This window comes from Salmo salar, chromosome 05 (genome assembly GCF_965601325.2).
Source record: "Salmo salar chromosome 05, fSalSal1, whole genome shotgun sequence".
Lineage (NCBI taxonomy): Eukaryota > Metazoa > Chordata > Actinopteri > Salmoniformes > Salmonidae > Salmo > Salmo salar.
Window position 1 is genome coordinate 68,854,712 of NC_138295.1, and position 14,122 is coordinate 68,868,833.

The 14,122-nt window shown below is 47.7% G+C and overlaps 1 protein-coding gene across 3 annotated transcripts in view; it reads right to left on the reverse strand.

Annotated features, from left to right (window-relative positions):
* LOC106605587 (uncharacterized) overlaps positions 1 to 14,122 on the reverse strand; it is a 44,035-nt gene that overhangs the window by 19,297 nt on the left and 10,616 nt on the right. For 2 of the 3 annotated variants that reach the window (XM_045718635.2, XM_045718636.2), the window contains exons 2-9: positions 10,920 to 11,011; positions 9,726 to 9,810; positions 4,063 to 4,149; positions 3,653 to 3,790; positions 3,204 to 3,296; positions 2,583 to 2,705; positions 1,886 to 1,963; positions 1,411 to 1,477 (exon numbers count right to left, since the gene is read on the reverse strand). In XM_045718635.2, the coding sequence (XP_045574591.2) occupies positions 1,411 to 1,477; positions 1,886 to 1,963; positions 2,583 to 2,705; positions 3,204 to 3,296; positions 3,653 to 3,790; positions 4,063 to 4,149; positions 9,726 to 9,810; positions 10,920 to 11,011 (763 nt within the window). Of the gene's footprint in view, positions 1 to 1,410; positions 1,478 to 1,885; positions 1,964 to 2,582; positions 2,706 to 3,203; positions 3,297 to 3,652; positions 3,791 to 4,062; positions 4,150 to 9,725; positions 9,811 to 10,919; positions 11,012 to 11,745; positions 11,882 to 14,122 lie in introns of those variants that run through there. The other variant, XM_045718637.2, reaches the window with a different exon arrangement.

Consider the following 14,122-nt stretch of genomic DNA (forward strand, 5'->3'; position numbering starts at 1 on the left):
TACTCAGTACTTTGTTGAAGCATCTTTGGCAGCGATTACAGCCTCGAGTATTCTTGGGCATGACGCTACAAGCTTGGCACACCTGTATTTGGGGAGCTTCTCCCATTTTTCTCTGCAGATCTTCTCAAGCTCTATCAGGTTGGATGGGGAGCATCGCTGCACAGATATTTTCAGGTCTCTCCAGAGATGTTAGATCGGGTTCAAGTTCAGACTCTGGCTGGGCCACTCAGGGACATTCAGAGACTTGTCCCGAAGCCACTCCTGCGTTGTCTTGGCTGTGTGCTTAGGGTCGTTGTCCTGATGGAACGTGAACCTTCACCCCTGTCTGAGGTCCCGAGTGCTCTGGAGCAAGTTTTCATCAAGGATCTCTCTGTACTTGGCTCCGTTCATCTTTCCCCTCGATCATGACTAGTCTCCCAGTCCCCACCGCTGAAAAACATCTCCACGGCAAGATGCTGCAACCACCATGCTTCACCGTAGGGATGGTGCCAGGTTTTCTCCAGACATGATGCTTGGCATTTAGGCCAAAATGCTCAGTCTTGATTTTATCAGACCAGAGAATCTTGTTTCTCATGTTCTGAGAGTCTTTAGGCAAACTCCAAGTGGGCTGTCATGTGCCTTTTACTGAGGAGTGGCTTCCATCTGGCCACTTTACAATAAAGGCCGGATTGGTGGAGTGCTGCAGAGATGGTTGTCCTTCTGGAATGTTCTCCCATCTCCACAGAGGAACGCTAGAGCCCAGTCAAAGTGACCATCGGGTTCTTGGTCACCTCCCTGACCAAGCCCTTCTCCCCCTAATTGTTCAGTTTGGCCGGGCGGGCCAGGTCTAGGAAGAGTCTTGGTGGTGACAAACTTCTTCCATTTAAGAATGGAGGGCACGGTGTTCTTGGGTACCCTTCCCCAGATCTGTGCCTCGAAACAATCCTGTCTCAGAGCTCTATGGACAATTCCTTCAACCTCATGGTTTGGTTTTTGCTCTGACATGCACTGTCAACTGTGGGACTTTTATATAGACAGGTGTGTGCCTTTACAAATCATGTCCAATCAATTGAATTTACCACAGGTAGACTCCAATCCAGTTGTAGAAACATCAAGGATGATCAATGGAAACAGGATGCACCTGAGCTCAATTTCAAGTCTCATAGCAAAGGGTCTGAATACTTATGTAAGGTATTCCTGTTTTTTTTAAATTTTATACCCGTTTTCGCTTTGTCATTATGGGGTATCGTCTGTAGATTTATGAGGAAAAACATGTATTTAATCAATTTCTGAATAAGACTAACGCAACAAAATGTGGAAAAAGTCAAGGGGTTTGAGTATTTTCCGAAGGCACTGTATGTGATAATGTACAGTAAGTGGGATTCAGTATGGTGGTGTCATAACGTGTGTGTGTGTGTGTGTGTAAGCTACCTATTTTAGCGGTGGACTGAGGCTTCTCATTGATGAGCTCCACACACTCACTGGGGAAGAATCCCACCTAAAGTGGGGAAAGACCATCAAAGTAATTGAGGATAACAAGCACGGACACACAAAAACTTGGGAGCACACACACACACACACACAATAGCTTACACATGACATAGGTTAAAAAACAAGAGCACATTAGTTAAAAGTAGAAGCTCAGTGAAAATAGAGAACAGTGAAAGAAAGAAATATAAAGAAATAGAGGAAACAAACAAGGGAAAAGGAAGTACAGAAACATGGAGACGTGAGATAGTGAATGTAGCCATCATCTGGAGAACTGCTGTTCTGCAGCGGGACTCTTTAAAGTGGGTGAGGGAGACAGGCGTGTGCGTGAGGGAGACAGGCGTGTGCGTGAGGGAGACAGGCGTGTGCGTGAGGGAGACAGCCAGCGGTGGAAGTCTCCACTGATTGTGTCGTGTACCTGGAAGCCATGCTTCCCCCTCCACCAGTTGGAGTCCTCTTTGGGTGGCATATCAATTACAGACAGGATGTCTCCCACCTGGAGAGACACACACATTAGACAAAGACATTAAACAACCTCTGACTTCAGACAAAGTCTATAGGCAAACGAGCCAGATGACTTCATTTAACATCACCCCCCCACCACCATCTGAGCCAAAAGTACATCAACACACATAATACAGCCTCAGCAGTCAAAACACCAGCCCCAAAACTAAACATTATCCAGACACAACAAGCTGCCTGATTTGGCTGAACTCCACGTTAACTCCTCTCAAACTTATTTCAGATAACAGATAAGGAGAACAGATGAGAAACAGTTGCCATTCCTCACTGTAAGGAGGACAGGACAGAGAGGAGATGAGACCGAGAGAGAGACACAAAGAAAGAAAGAGCTAAAATGTGCCTCAGTGTTTGGGTCACCCCATTCCAGGGTGCTCTGGCCCAGAAACAGAAGCAGTATGTAGAGCAGTAGAAGGAGGAGAGGACAGGAATAGACAGAAAATGAAGATGGAGGAGGAAAAAGAGAAGGAAAAGGAAGGTGACAGCTTAACAGAGAGACCAAGGCCCAGACAGAGGTGACACAGAAATCTGAAAACTATGACTGCCACTAATGTAAATCTAATTTGGTTCTGTGTATCCCTGCAGCAGCTCCATACCTCAATGGAGATCTCGTCGCTGGCCTGCGCCGTGTAGCGCTTGATGACATGAGCAGCGGCGATGGCGGGAACGTTGAGCGAAGCTTCCTCTTTCAGGAGGAACCGATTCCCACGGTTGTCAATCTGGGAGGAACAGCAAACACAAACATCTGTTGTTTAAGGAATAGACAGGCAAATAATTACACCCCTTTCTCAATATCCCTTAATTATAGTAGTAGGGCTAAAGCACAAGTGGTAAGACAAAGCCCGTCTCTCTAGCTGTCTCTCTCTCTCCCACTCGTCTTTGGTCTTCCCCAACAATTGTCTTCTTTCTCTGGCCAATTTCTTATGTTTCCATGTTTTTACAGCTTATTCTCACCTTCACTCCTTTCAACGTCTTCGGGGGGAGGGGCAGCCCCACTCCTTAAAAGAAAAAGCAGTCCCCCTATGTTTTTATTTTTAGCTTTATTGAAGAGATAGTACTAGCGTGTGAAAGATGGGGGAGGGAGAATCAAAAGGCAGTGGGCCAGATTCGAACCCATGCTGACTCTGGCATCTATGTGAGCCGGGGTCAGCGGCTGTAACCACTGGACCACACAGTCCACTCTCTTATGTTTTCTAAAGATACTTTAATAGTCTCACCTCCATCCAGGTGAGCACAGGCCCACAGTTGAGCTTGTTGTCCACGATCATGGAGAGGCGGCTCAGGTACTCCGACAGCAGCGGGGTGAAGATCTGATAAACAACAAAAGCAACTGACACAGGACTTTTAACACACAGCTACTGTAGGAGCCGACAGCCATTTACAGACATCTACTCCCAGATACCATAGATGAAGACAGGTGACCCAAATATCAACACCTGCTAGAATCAGAGAACAAATGTGTACAGAGACAGACAGGTCACAGACAACGATGACTACATAACCTCGATGAAGGTAATTTCATGTCATTCTCAGAGGTCTTCATGCTAACCTACATCGGTACCATCGACCTACATACAGTACAGAAAAACATTCTACAGCTAATTCAGCCAGAATGCTACATAAACCCGCCCCTCAACAAATAAGCTCTCCCACAGTCCCCACTCACCTCTACCCTGTCCCCGATCTCACTGAGGGGTGGCAGGGGCAGCAGCTGGGAGTAACGCCGGTCGTAGATACACTGGTGGAGGTGAGCGTCCAGAGTACGGAACTCCTCATAGGAGCGCCTAACCATCCATGTCTTAGCCTACATCACACAGATGGATGGAGAGAGATAGAGAGAGAGAGAGCACGCAAGACAGCGAGAGGGAAAGAAGAGGGGACAGAAATATTAATGTGAGGAGGAGAGCAAGAAGGGGGGGGAATAAGTCAGACAGGAGGAGAGAGGGAGGGGGAAATATATTCCCACTGTCTAAGTGTATGTGTGAATATGTCTGGGTTAAATATAGCACTGGCAAGGAGATGTGCGAGCGTGTGTGCGCTCGTGTTTGGCGAGGGTATGTGGCCGTGCTCACTCACCTGGCAGGACACCTGCACCAGGAAAACCAGGTCTTTGGCAGAGCCCGAGTTCCAGCTGGCATCGCTCTGCTCGTTCGCAAACTGCAACTGAGGAACAGAAACCCAAACACACTCAAGCATGGGTCAGAGGAACAGGTGGAGCAACTATACAAAACATATAGCCTACTGTACACTGAATAAGCAAACACATATACAAGGATACTGCAAAGCACCCTCCTATACCTACACACACGATCAGGATACATTATATCCAGGGAAATCTCAATCCTTGCCTGGTACCTTTTACACAACCTCTCCTAGTTGCCCAGATTCTGCATCTTCTAATAAAGCAGCCAACTAAATCAGGAGATCTTTCAAAATGGCCGACAACATCTCAGCCAACAAACAGTATTAAAGTTTAATGGACTTAATGCAGAGAAAGCAGTGACAAGACAAGCCTGCTAAACTAGTGACATCAGAGCCATGTGTCGCTAATAGAAAGCCTCGGGGGGGAGCCATGGGGTTCTGGTGGCCCGGATTTACAAAACATGTGGGCTTCAACAAACAAGCACAAAAGGAAGACAGTTTTTTTTTGTCTTTTCTCTTTTTTGGGAAAGAGGAGGAAGAAGTGAGGGAGGTGTTGAGGCTCCAGGTGGATTAAAATAGAAAATACTTTCATCTGAAATGAGACCGGCAGTGTTGTGGACTTCGGAGCGTTTGTCTGGAGAGAGAGCGAGAGAGCGAGAGAAAGAGGGAGAGGTAAAGAGAAAGGAGCCAGAGAGACATAAGAAAGCAAATGCAAGAAAGAGGAAGAAAAGGAGGCGCTTTGGCGTGTGTGTTTCTGACTCAGAGAGCAAGGACAGTGAGATGAGAATGGTCTCTTTTCTTCAGGGGCTTCAGACACTAATGAGCAGTGCTCCCTCTGCCAAACACACACACAAACACGCGCTCCAGCACAGAGAACGAGAGCACTAACAGCTGTGCTGGGTGGGGAGAGACATGGAGGTGATGATGTCGCTCACTACATCAGGTGTATGGAGTTCATCATCATGAATATGTTTAAAATGGCATTAAGTTACCTATTCCTTGTAATAGGATGACGTTACATTATATCTAGAGGAGGTATGAGTGAGAACGTCAGAGAAAAGAGAGAGTACTGCTGCTCTTCCACTACAATGCCCATGGACTGAAAATCAGAGTGAGTTTGTTTGCGCGTGAGTGAGTGAGTTTGTGTAGGTCAGGTACAAAGAAAGAGAGCCAGCCTCAGCCCTGGAGATGTTGCTGCTCTCATCTCTCCACTGTGCCCACCCCACCCCCTTCCGCCCATAGCCCTGACGCATTCTGACAGGAACACACACACAGTACAGACATGCGGGAACACACACACACCCACCCACAGTGAGACCTGTACTGTGAGGTCATTAGTAGTGTGTCAGTCTTGTTCACATGGGATCATTACGACAGCAACACTACAGGCATGAGGCTGGGGTTGTCGCCACGACAGCAACACTACAGGCATGAGGCTGGGGTTGTCGCCACGACAGCAACACTACAGGCATGAGGCTGGGGTTGTCGCCACGACAGCAACACTACAGGCATGAGGCTGGGGTTGTCGCCACGACAGCAACACTACAGGCATGAGGCTGGGGTTGCCGTCACTACAGTAACATTACAGCATGAGGCTGTCGTCACTACAGTAACATTACAGCATGAGGCTGGGGTTACCGTCACTACAGTAACATTACAGCATGAGGCTGGGGTTGTCGTCACGACAGCAACATTACAGCATGAGGCTGTCGTCACGACAGTAACATTACAGCATGAGGCTGTCGTCACTACAGTAACATTACAGCATGAGGCTGGGGTTGTCGTCACGACAGCAACATTACAGCATGAGGCTGTCGTCACGACAGTAACATTACAGCATGAGGCTGTCGTTACTACAGTAACATTACAGCATGAGGCTGTCGTCACTACAGCAACATTACAGCATGAGGCTGTCGTCACTACAGCAACATTACAGCATGAGGCTGTCGTCACTACAGCAACATTACAGCATGAGGCTGTCGTCACGACAGCAACATTACAGCATGAGGCTGTCGTCACGACAGCAACATTACAGCATGAGGCTGTCGTCACGACAGCAACATTACAGCATGAGGCTGTCGTCACGACAGCAACATTACAGCATGAGGCTGTCGTCACGACAGCAACATTAGAGCATGAGGCTGTCGTCACGACAGCAACATTACAGCATGAGGCTGTCGTCACGACAGCAACATTACAGCATGAGGCTGTCGTCACGACAGCAACATTACAGCATGAGGCTGTCGTCACGACAGCAACATTACAGCATGAGGCTGTCGTCACGACAGCAACATTACAGCATGAGGCTGTCGTCACGACAGCAACATTACAGCATGAGGCTGTCGTCACGACAGCAACATTACAGCATGAGGCTGTCGTCACGACAGTAACATTACAGCATGAGGCTGTCGTCACTACAGTAACATTACAGCATGAGGCTGTCGTCACTACAGTAACATTACAGCATGAGGCTGGGGTTGTCGTCACGACGGCAACATTACAGCATGAGGCTGGGGTTGTCGTCACGACAGCAACATTACAGCATGAGGCTGGGGTTGTCGTCACGACACAACACTACAACATGAGGCTGGGGTTACCGTCACTACAGTAACATTACAACATGAGGCTGGGGTTACCGTCACTACAGTAACATTACGACATGAGGCTGGGGTTACCATCACTACAGTAACATTACAGCATGAGGCTGGGGTTGTCGTCACTACAGTAACATTACAACATGAGGCTGGGGTTGCCATCACTACAGTAACATTACAGCATGAGGCTGGGGTTACCGTCACTACAGTAACATTACAGCATGAGGCTGGGGTTGTCGTCACTACAGTAACATTACAACATGAGGCTGTCGTCACTACAGTAACATTACAACATGAGGCTGGGGTTACCATCACTACAGTAACATTACAGCATGAGGCTGGGGTTGCCGTCACTACAGTAACATTACAACATGAGGCTGGGGTTACCGTCACTACAGTAACATTACAGCATGAGGCTGGGGTTACCGTCACTACAGTAACATTACAGCATGAGGCTGGGGTTACCATCACTACAGTAACATTACAGCATGAGGCTGGGGTTACCATCACTACAGTAACATTACAGCATGAGGCTGGGGTTACCATCACTACAGTAACATTACAGCATGAGGCTGGGGTTACCGTCACTACAGTAACATTACAGCATGAGGCTGGGGTTACCGTCACTACAGTAACATTACAACATGAGGCTGGGGTTACCGTCACTACAGTAACATTACAACATGAGGCTGGGGTTACCGTCACTACAGTAACATTACAGCATGAGGCTGGGGTTACCGTCACTACAGTAACATTACAGCATGAGGCTGGGGTTACCGTCACTACAGTAACATTACAGCATGAGGCTGGGGTTACCGTCACTACAGTAACATTACAGCATGAGGCTGGGGTTACCGTCACTACAGTAACATTACAGCATGAGGCTGGGGTTACCGTCACTACAGTAACATTACAACATGAGGCTGGGGTTACCGTCACTACAGTAACATTACAGCATGACGCTGGGGTTGTCGTCACTACAGTAACATTACAACATGAGGCTGGGGTTGCCGTCACTACAGTAACATTACAACATGAGGCTGGGGTTACCGTCACTACAGTAACATTACAGCATGAGGCTGGGGTTACCGTCACTACAGTAACATTACAACATGAGGCTGGGGTTACCATCACTACAGTAACATTACAGCATGAGGCTGGGGTTACCATCACTACAGTAACATTACAGCATGAGGCTGGGGTTACCTTCACTACAGTAACATTACAGCATGAGGCTGGGGTTACCGTCACTACAGTAACATTACAACATGAGGCTGGGGTTACCGTCACTACAGTAACATTACAACATGAGGCTGGGGTTACCGTCACTACAGTAACATTACAACATGAGGCTGGGGTTACCGTCATTACAGTAACATTACAACATGAGGCTGGGGTTACCGTCACTACAGTAACATTACAGCATGAGGCTGGGGTTACCGTCACTACAGTAACATTACAACATGAGGCTGGGGTTACCGTCACTACAGTAACATTACAACATGAGGCTGGGGTTACCGTCACTACAGTAACATTACAGCATGAGGCTGGGGTTACCGTCACTACAGTAACATTACAGCATGAGGCTGGGGTTACCGTCACTACAGTAACATTACAGCATGAGGCTGGGGTTACCGTCACTACAGTAACATTACAGCATGAGGCTGGGGTTACCGTCACTACAGTAACATTACAACATGAGGCTGGGGTTACCGTCACTACAGTAACATTACAACATGAGGCTGGGGTTACCGTCACTACAGTAACATTACAGCATGAGGCTGGGGTTACCGTCACTACAGTAACATTACAGCATGAGGCTGGGGTTACCGTCACTACAGTAACATTACAACATGAGGCTGGGGTTACCGTCACTACAGTAACATTACAACATGAGGCTGGGGTTACCGTCACTACAGTAACATTACAGCATGAGGCTGGGGTTGTCGTCACTACAGTAACATTACAGCATGAGGCTGGGGTTGTCGTCACTACAGTAACATTACAACATGAGGCTGGGGTTGCCGTCACTACAGTAACATTACAACATGAGGCTGGGGTTACCGTCACTACAGTAACATTACAGCATGAGGCTGGGGTTACCGTCACTACAGTAACATTACAGCATGAGGCTGGGGTTACCATCACTACAGTAACATTACAACATGAGGCTGGGGTTACCATCACTACAGTAACATTACAGCATGAGGCTGGGGTTACCGTCACTACAGTAACATTACAGCATGAGGCTGGGGTTCCTTTCACTACAGTAACATTACAGCATGAGGCTGGGGTTACCGTCACTACAGTAACATTACAACATGAGGCTGGGGTTACCGTCACTACAGTAACATTACAACATGAGGCTGGGGTTACCGTCACTACAGTAACATTACAACATGAGGCTGGGGTTACCGTCATTACAGTAACATTACAACATGAGGCTGGGGTTACCGTCACTACAGTAACATTACAGCATGAGGCTGGGGTTACCGTCACTACAGTAACATTACAACATGAGGCTGGGGTTGCCGTCACTACAGTAACATTACAACATGAGGCTGGGGTTGCCATCACTACAGTAACATTACAACATGAGGCTGGGGTTACCATCACTACAGTAACATTACAGCATGAGGCTGGGGTTACCGTCACTACAGTAACATTACAGCATGAGGCTGGGGTTACCGTCACTACAGTAACATTACAGCATGACGCTGGGGTTACCTTCACTACAGTAACATTACAGCATGAGGCTGGGGTTACCGTCACTACAGTAACATTACAACATGAGGCTGGGGTTACCATCACTACAGTAACATTACAACATGAGGCTGGGGTTCTAATGCATGCCTCTGGAACATCCATAAGGACCTACGACATTAGTAATAGACATGGCTAAAACACACTTCATTTACAGTCAGCCAAGCAGGACATCTTTGTAGTTTACATTTCTAAAATGGGCATTTTAGCCCGCACGCACAGTCTTGTGTCAAAACCTACCTCGATGGAGCCAAACTCCACATTGTCATAGTGGAAGTGGGCACAGTCAACAAGCTTAGGGAAGTGACCTTTCACAACAGACAGCCTGAGATAGAAACACACACAGCAGTCAGATTAGATTAAACAACAGCATTATACAGCCACAGAGTGTGTGAGTCACAATACAGAGAATCTATTTGTCTTGAACAGCAGCAGACCAACACTGTTTTAACGTTAGAGCAGTAGTAGAAGCCCTGTATACGTTTGGGTGAATTAATAGGTCTACACTTAGGTTAGGAGTGAAGCTCCAGCACAAACAAAGCTGTAGCCATGAGAGCTTGACAGTGACTGTGGTGAAGACTGCTTTGCATGTCCCTACTCCCAAATGCACACACTGACTGCGGCAGTTCCATGGCATGGTGATTTTAGCAGCTCGACGTTTATTGTCATGAATCTTGCCTTGCAGGCAGATATGAGCGATTTCTGCTAGATGGGCCAGCTGCAAAGTCAAAATTGGCTAGATTGTAAAAATGTATGAAAACAAAAAATGTGTTTTTGGTCTTAAATTTAAGGTTAGGGTTAGACATTTGGTTTAGTGGTGTGGTTAAGGTTAGGTTTTATGCCAACCTGCGGTTATTTAAAGGCAATACGGTGACCAGGGCCAAACTTGATCAGTGACATCACTCACTCCTCTGAGCTTCACATCACATCAACCTTCCACTGTCAACTACCACATAACCTCACAGCAGCCAGGGGGAAATGAAACTGGGGACCTTCCTGTTTCACAGCACTGCGTGGGCCGTAAGGGGAGTTCTGAGGTTCTCTGTATGTGTTTGTGTTTAAACTTCTCTCCGTCCCGTGTCTCTACAGAAGTGGTTTAAGACCTGACAGGGATGTCCATACAAGGGCATTCATCACAGAGCACAGCTACAAAGTATAGTGGACCTGAAATACTACAGTGTAAATAATATACACCCTTCCTCTCAGTCTATGCTAGGCATCCCTTGTCTGGCACCAAAGTTCCATCGGTGCCTAATGGTTCACATTTCACACCACTTCTGCGTCCTGTAACTACAGTGCAGTCACATTTCCCTTGTGCAGGTCAGCAGTGTACTTGATCCACCCTCTTTAAACTGTCTTTAACTGTTCCAATCCACCCTCAGTGAAATGATTAAGACCCAGAGGGCAGTGTGCCAGTCTTAGTGGCAGTATCACCTCTTGCTCATCTTCCCCTTCAAGTTGGCAGTGGTGCCCACGGAGCGGGTAGCGGGCTCCCCGGAAGTGTCCAGATTATCGGTGCTCCAAGCCTTAGGGAGGGAGATGAGGAAAGAGGAAAAAAACACAGTTAGTAAAACACAACAGTCAGCAGGCCACGTTACATGGTGTCTGTCTGTCTGTCTGTCTACAGGGGTGGTGGTCAAGACTGTACCTCAAAGGGAGATAGGGAGGACACGAGTCTCAAGAAGACATCAGATATAGCTAGATTGACTGTAGTAACAAAGTATGGTTTATAGGCTACACCATCTACAAAATCTTTATACAGCATGGCTCTTCCTTCTTGACGGTGATTTGACTCTGTCAAAGCAACTTCCTCAGCCCCATGACGTCCCTCCTGACTACAGTACATAACATGCAGAAGATACTTACACAAACACAGCACAACTAACACCACTGCAGAGGACAGAGCAAACTGTAGTAGTGGTAGCTGTGTGATTCTACTTCACATTGTGTAGCCTATATAAGCTGTTAGTTAGTAAATCCCTGTCCCCTTGCGCGTATCCAGTCCTTCCTGTCAGGATCTGCATGACGATGCAGCAGCCATCACACAGCGGAGCTGAATGCGCACTGACTCAACAGCAGGTGGAAACACAGCTCTAACCATCACACGATTCACACCTTCACAGGCCCTACGGCAAGCCAGATACACACCCCTCCTCTCCCTCTGGCTTTAGGGCTACCTTCACTCATCTCTAAACCAGCATACAGCCATGTAATCGTCACAAACGAACCAACATAAATATGTCCCTCTTTTCATTCTTACCTCTCTCCCTCTCTCTCCCAATGTCAATATTCACCTCCTTTCCATATTATCCAGCTGATGAATGCAAACCAACACACCCACTCCTACAGCAACAGGTAGCAGCACAGATGAGCTGTCAACCACCAGAGGGAATGAACATCAATCACTCACTGTGTGTACACACAAACAAGGCTTTGGTAGAGGCTAACTGAGGTGATTTGTCTGTTGTCAGGACAATATGTCCCAAATAGACTAAGGTTTGTAATATACACAGGGTTGTCACCCCCATGGGATGAATTGGTGACAACCATCTCCATTCACAACAAAGACAGTGAAAAATGGTTTTGCCCAGATGGGGGGAGGATGGGATGGGAATTTGGCTAAAAGTATGTGGATGAGTGATTCTCGATTCTCCTTAAAATACTCAATGGGATCAAAAATCAAAACCCCATGATCAGAAGCTAAAGGCCTCTACCTGAACAAGTGTAGGAGAATCTACCGCTTTCTCAGGGAGTTGGCCTATCTTACAACGTCTCACTCTCACATGCCAACAGCAACTGTGACAATAACAGACTGGATACAGTTTGGAAGGGTGCAAGCCAGGTTCAAGATCAGATTCTCCACTACTCGGCCTGTCATGGGCTCCTGCAACACCTTTAAAGGATACAGCAATGAAAACACCTGGGCTTTTAAAACCTTCCCAGTTGTGAATCACTGTGATTGGGGACAGTGTGTCTGTTCACTGGTTATTCCTCAGCAGAAGCAGAGGATGCAGAGCTGGATAGAGTACTGCAGCTCCAGGGAAAAATATCACTCCTCAGAGTACTGGCCTAGGATCAGTACTACTCCTCCCGGGACTGACCTTACCCACACAAACTGGTCCTGGTCAATCGCTTAGGGACAACCGACACCCTCACCGTTCCTGGGTGAGTGAGTGATCACCTGGCATAGGCTTGCTGTGGTAAATTGACTGTTAACAGTATGCCTGGACAGCCCTGCCTCCACCTGGTAGATGTGTGTGTACACATGCTCAGCGGGGCCCTTTGAGGCTGAAAGCACTTGGGCTAAACTGGGCACAGCTAGGCTTCATCAGAATACATCAGAGCTGCATCACTCCAGCATTGAGTGTATCACACACCAAGATGTGTCTGTTCAGCCCTCAGTACAGCCCGGCCCCTCAGCCTCGACTCAATCCCTCTGACAACGTGGCAACAGCAGAGAAACTCAACGAGCTGAGAGTCCATCATTACAAAGCAGGGGATAATGTATTTATAGACAAGAACCCTGGCCTGTATCCAGTCTGCACTGACTGTCTGCAACATGCATTCATTCCATCTCCAACATTCTAAAACCTTAGTTCACCACCCGACTGGTACATTAATGGATGCTAAAGGTCCTTAGCATCCAATTGTTGTGCCAGGCCAGACAAGGCATTGGCATGACAGTCAGTGGCAGTAGACAGAGAGTGTAGAGGACCACGTCATGTCGTTGCTCTTCCAGTAACTCCATACCCCTCTTCACTCTACACCAGGCTCGAGTTTCACGGGCAGCCGGTACGGAACAATAGGCACCTGAAACTGGATCTGCCATGGAAGCCACCGCTCCCAAACAACAGTTAGCTAGACGGTCAGAGACACAGGCAGGCGGTCAGAGCAGAGCAGGATCCACACACAGCCTTCAGGGACAATACCAGCCGTTAATCCTAAGAGACTAGGCTCTAGTAGGTATTGTTGTACAGCAACAACGCAGAGAGGTCTTCTTCAGACCAAAACCAAAGACATGAGAATCCTAATGGCATTCAGGCAGGGTAATAACCCCTGCAGTCATTCACTCTCACACCCCCTCATTGCTTCCACAGCAGCCCTCTCCCTCTCTCCACTCCTCCTGTTCTCTACCTTCCGCATCCTCCTCTTCTTGAACATTGAGGGACCCTTCCCAACCCTTTCAAGTGAGGGCGGGGGTTCTTTTTAGATGTTGGTGTAGTCCATCTCCAGTGCTACGCATCTCCTCTGTCCATTCAGCTGTCTGTTACCATCGTTCTCCCATGGTTACCTCCGCCCAGCCATCACTGTCCACTCTCAGTGCATTCTGCTCAGAGGGACAGGTAAGTGGACCTAGAGGTTACGTCTGTGTGTGTGTGCACAGAGTTGACTGTTGAATATTTCACGGTGTGAACACACACAGTGATCTGAACCCTGGGCCATTGCCAGAGCTCAGGCTTCTCAGCTGTTCTGTGAGAGGGGCAGGAGCCGGTCTGACGGGTGGTCGGGCGCTTTATAGAAACGCTTGGTTTCCTTCCTAATCTATCCGGCGACAACTGCCAGTTACACAGGGCAACAACCTCCACATCATAGCAAAACCACATAAGGGGGCTATAAGAAGGTGTCACGTTTAATGC